Source organism: Phoenix dactylifera, chromosome 2 (genome assembly GCF_051530095.1).
Source record: "Phoenix dactylifera cultivar Ajwa chromosome 2, Ajwa_hap1_PhDact_Kaust_v1.1, whole genome shotgun sequence".
NCBI lineage: Eukaryota > Viridiplantae > Streptophyta > Magnoliopsida > Arecales > Arecaceae > Phoenix > Phoenix dactylifera.
In genome coordinates this window covers 40,765,282-40,769,712 of record NC_143191.1, presented here as the reverse complement: position 1 = coordinate 40,769,712, position 4,431 = coordinate 40,765,282, and the positions used below count along the sequence as shown (strand labels likewise).

The window sequence follows — 4,431 nt, the reverse complement described above, 5'->3', positions numbered from 1 at the left end:
TGCTGAGACTGGCTCCCTTGTGGCGTATCTGGCCTACCACATATGGCTAGCCAGGAATGACCGTCTATTCGAGGGTGGGCGGCCGACCCCACGGGTTGTGATGGAGAGAGCTTTGAGACAGGCAGCAGAGATATCTATGATGACCGCGTTGGCACCACCTGGGAGGACTAGGGAAACCTGGGGTACCTGCACTGCTGTTTCAGCGTCCAGGTTCAGTTTCTTTTCTTGGGTACCCCCACCCCCTGGTTATCTTAAGGTGAACTTTGACGGTGGTATGGCGGAGGATGGTGCCTCTGGGGGCGTGGGCTTCGTTATCAGGGACCACCGGGGCACTTTTATTGCTGCTGGGGGACGGAGTACCTTCGGAGTTTCGGCGGTGGGAGCAGAGCTGCAGGCTGCTTGGGAGGGTGTTTGGTTTGCGAGACGAGTCCTGGGGGCCGAGAGACTTGTTCTCGAGGGTGACTGCTCTACGGTGATTGACCGGCTGCGTGGTGTGGATATATATGGTGATGATCATCCTCTTATACGGGACACTAGGAGTTTGGTGCAGGAGCTGATCTCCTGTCAGGTTGCCCATGCTTACCGAGAGGCGAACAGTGCAGCAGATTGGGTCGCCTCTTATGTTGCCTGGCACACTGGGGAGGTCTTTTGGTCTAGTTTAGATGGCGTTCCACACGCCTTATTTTGTTTGCTTTTCTTTGATATGTCTGGTTGTACTCACGTTAGAGGTATATGAATGAAATACCGTTTTGATCAAAAAAAAAAAAAAAAAAAAAAAAAAAAAAAAAAAAAAAGAAGAAGAAGAAGAAGAAGAAGAGATCGTTTTGACAAAAGAATATCGAAACAAAATAAGAACCTTTTTTTTTATAGCACAAATCTGAAAGTGTCCCTAGAATCTCGGTGGCCGCTTAATTCATAGCGGACCGAAACCGCAACGCAGCGCGTGGGATCCGTGAGTCCACGCGGGTGGGCTGGCTATGGAAATGCCCCAACGGCTAAATTTCTCTCCCTCCACTTCCAACATCTTCCACCTTCCAAACAGGTGTGCAGGTGTGCAGCTCCCCTTCGCTATAGGACTCTTAACCCCCCATCCCCTCCTTCTCAACCCTTTCCTCCAATTGCCCATCTCTCTCTCTCTCTCATGGATTATCACCAAAGGTCCCATCTCCCTCCGCCACCGTACATGGTGCTCGCGGAGCAAGGGGGTGACTCGCCCCTCCGACCTCCGCCCCACCGCCGCAACCTTCCTCGGTACCACTCCCACCGCTCCAGCAGTTCCTGTAGCTGCAGATGCTGTTGGTGCTGGTGCTGCTGCTTCCTCCTGCTCGTTCTCGTCATCGTCATTGCCATCACTGCCTACATCTCTTTGATCATCAAGCCTAGGGTGCCAACGTACTCCGTTGACGACTTCTCCATCGGAGACCTAAATCTCAATCCCACCGATCTCACCATCCGCACCAAGTTCATCGTGACAGTGCGTGCTAAGAACCCCAACGACATGATTGGGATCTGGTACAAGAATGGCTCCTATGTCGCGATCTCGTACCGCAACACATTGTTGTGCTCCGGCTGCCTGCCGAGCTTCTACCAGGGGCACCACAACACGACAGTGATGCGGGTGGTGTTGGAGGGGCAGAGCAAGCTTGGAGCCGAGGTCCATGGGGTGCTCGAGGAGAACCGGCGGATGGGGCGGATCCCACTTGACGTGTTCGTGAGGGTGCCCGTCGGTCTGCGGGTCTTTAACATAGACTGGCGGCAGGTCACGGTGAATGTCACCTGTGCGCTTGTTGTCGACGGCCTATCGCCCGACAAAAAAGTCGGCATCAAGTCTGCAGATTACAAGGTGGATGTGGATTTATAAATCGTGATGATAAATCCGTTATGAGCGCTTGTGTTAAACTACCCTTGCCGGCCACATCTAGAAGTTATATCCATGGTATTTGATGTGCCTCCCGAAACAAGGAACAGCTTACCTTTATAACATCTGAATTCACGTGGGGCCTCCTACGGTCCAATTGTAGGTAGCTAGGGATTGGCATGAGATATGAGTGAGGTTTTCGGGATGAGAGTTTAAATCCTTGTATGATGTAAGTCCAAGTGTTCCTTGACTAAGAAAGCAAGGATTTTGCTTTAATGGCTGATTACTTCTCGGTTTTTAAGAAGAAGGCTTAGCATAATATAAATGAAACTTTTCAACTTGGAAAAAATAGAAGTTCTATGAGATTGTCATTAAATTGCCTTTTGTTTTGTTGAGCGACATAGCTGAGTTACCCAAACATATTCCTTTACTAGATTCTTTGCGTATGTTAGAGAGAGAGAGAGAGAGAGAGAGAGAGAGAGAGATTTAAATGTTTTTAATGCCTAAGCACCATCACAGGGTATCTAGATAATGATAGTTTTTGTATTGGATTTTTGTTTTTTAAGAGATTTGGTGGGATGCCACTGTCTAGGATCATGAACCGCCGGACCTCTCCTCCACGAGGGATGCTAACTAACTGGGCTAGGCATTGTTGGTGCTAATATCCAACCATAAGATTTCAAAACCGTCTTTGTTATAAAAAAAAGACTTTGCAAAACTCATATCTAATTTTATGCACATTTGACATTCTGCGACCGTAAGGACTATTGTCGAACAGGTTGAGGGTGGCAAACAATGGGCGATCGGAGTAGGAAGACGACGAAGGTTACCACCACTAGTGAGGATCGGACATCCCCAAGGTGGATTAAGGAGATTCCGTCGTGCTCGGGAGTGGTCCAAGGCCACCACTGGCAAGCAATATAGACTAATCACAGGATCTTCGACGATGAGTTGGAGAACCTCCAATGCTAATTCACTAAGGTTTTGGAGCTACCGGCGAAGAGGGTGGAGACTTCGAGGCCTGGGAGTCTGTGGTATTGATTGCTCGGAGTCTTGGTCGGAGGGTGCCACCCAATTGCGCTGCTCGGGATTTCAAGGTGAGGGGGAAGCTCGACTATGATGTGGAGTCCTACCCCATGCCAGAGGAGGTCAGCATGTTCCATTTCAAGATGAAGGTGGATCAGAACGTTGCTGTGGCCGGCAGCCCATAGTTAGTGGCAGGCCAACTGATGGCCATGGAACCCTGGGTGCCCGATTTTGTCCTGAGTAAAAATGTCGTCAAGATGACCGTTGTGTGGATGCGATTGTCATGCTTACCCTTCGAATATTGGGGGAAGGAGACGATCTGGGACATCGTAGCTATAACCGGCCGCCCACTAGCGTTTGATAGCTTTGCCGACTAGTTGAAGAAACTGAAGTGTGCTCGGATAAAGATCGAGATCGATGCCCTAAAATTATACGAGAACATTCCGGTGTTCTGCTATTGTTGTAGAAGGATCAGCCACAAGGACGAGGTGTGCTACTTTTCCTTTCCCTCGTCGGCGGTAGGAGGTGGTGATCCGAATGGAGCTTATCCGACCTCGATGGTTGTGGAGACCGGCAAAGAGCGCTCTAACAGTGGAGGAGGAGCATGCTGTTGTGGGGAAGCGCCTGGTATTTGGACCCTGGTTGGCCACAAAAAAAATTCGGCCACCTAGAGTTTCTAAGGGAGGGGTGAGGCTAAGAGAGGAAGCTGAGTTGACCCCAAAGTCAACATTGGGGCTGGGTTCATCTTAGTGTGGGTCGAGTTCCTCCTAGAATCGACCGAGTTCATTGGAGTCTCCACTGGATTCAAATGGGTACCAGAAGGCATCCAAGATGGCGCGACGAAAATCTCTGGCGAAAGGCCACCCCGACAACGAGTCTTGTCTGTCAGGGAGCCCAATTCTGGATTGGAGCTAGGCTTCAAGTCGTGGGAGGAAGCAGGCTAGCTTGGTGGAGGTGGAGGTAGGCAACTAATGCAGCCTTTCATAATTTCCTCATCTGAGCTGAAGCTAGCTAATGCAGCCTTCCCATAGCTGCCCAAAGATCATGGGTCTAGAGTGCTAGGCTTACGAGGAAGTCAAGCATTGGGCCCAAGACCATGGGTCTTTATTCTCATTATGACGGTCAATAACACCAAGAGTTTGTCGTAGTTTTAGACGTGTGACATGTATCATTTATTCAAGACGGATGAATTTATTGAAGCCATAATCCAATCGTTCATAATCCTAACTTTTCGAAGTTGTTTCGGTGTTTTGCATACATATATATTTATATATAGTATATATATTAGTGTGTGTGTATATATTAATTCTAGTTTTAGTTTAAGTGGATGAAACTGTCTTTTCCTTAACTTTTGCCTATGCTTCAAAAGCGAAACTTAGAACTATGCTTCAAGGCCATGGTCTATAAATTTCATGACCAATGCTCGAATTTCAATCCTTACAAACCAACCTGTGTGTGTATGTGTGTATATATATGTACATATGTATATGTATGCATATATTAATTTAAATTTTTATATATATCATTTTTTAATTAAAATCATGCCG

At 48.0% G+C, this 4,431-nt stretch overlaps 1 protein-coding gene across 1 annotated transcript; it reads left to right on the top strand.

The window, feature by feature from the left end:
* Positions 1 to 1,053: 1,053 nt before the first annotated feature.
* Positions 1,054 to 4,122, top strand: LOC103712867 (NDR1/HIN1-like protein 6). Its single transcript, XM_088716428.2, has one exon. It carries the CDS (start codon positions 1,142 to 1,144, stop codon positions 1,859 to 1,861), a length of 720 nt encoding a protein of 239 aa, XP_088572554.2. The 5' UTR covers positions 1,054 to 1,141; the 3' UTR covers positions 1,862 to 4,122.
* Positions 4,123 to 4,431: the final 309 nt, after the last annotated feature.

What these genes read in the sequence shown, in the direction of transcription:
- LOC103712867 (XM_088716428.2), top strand. Translation starts at nt 1,142, where the DNA reads ATGGATTATCACCAAAGGTCCCATCTCCCTCCGCCACCGTACATGGTG.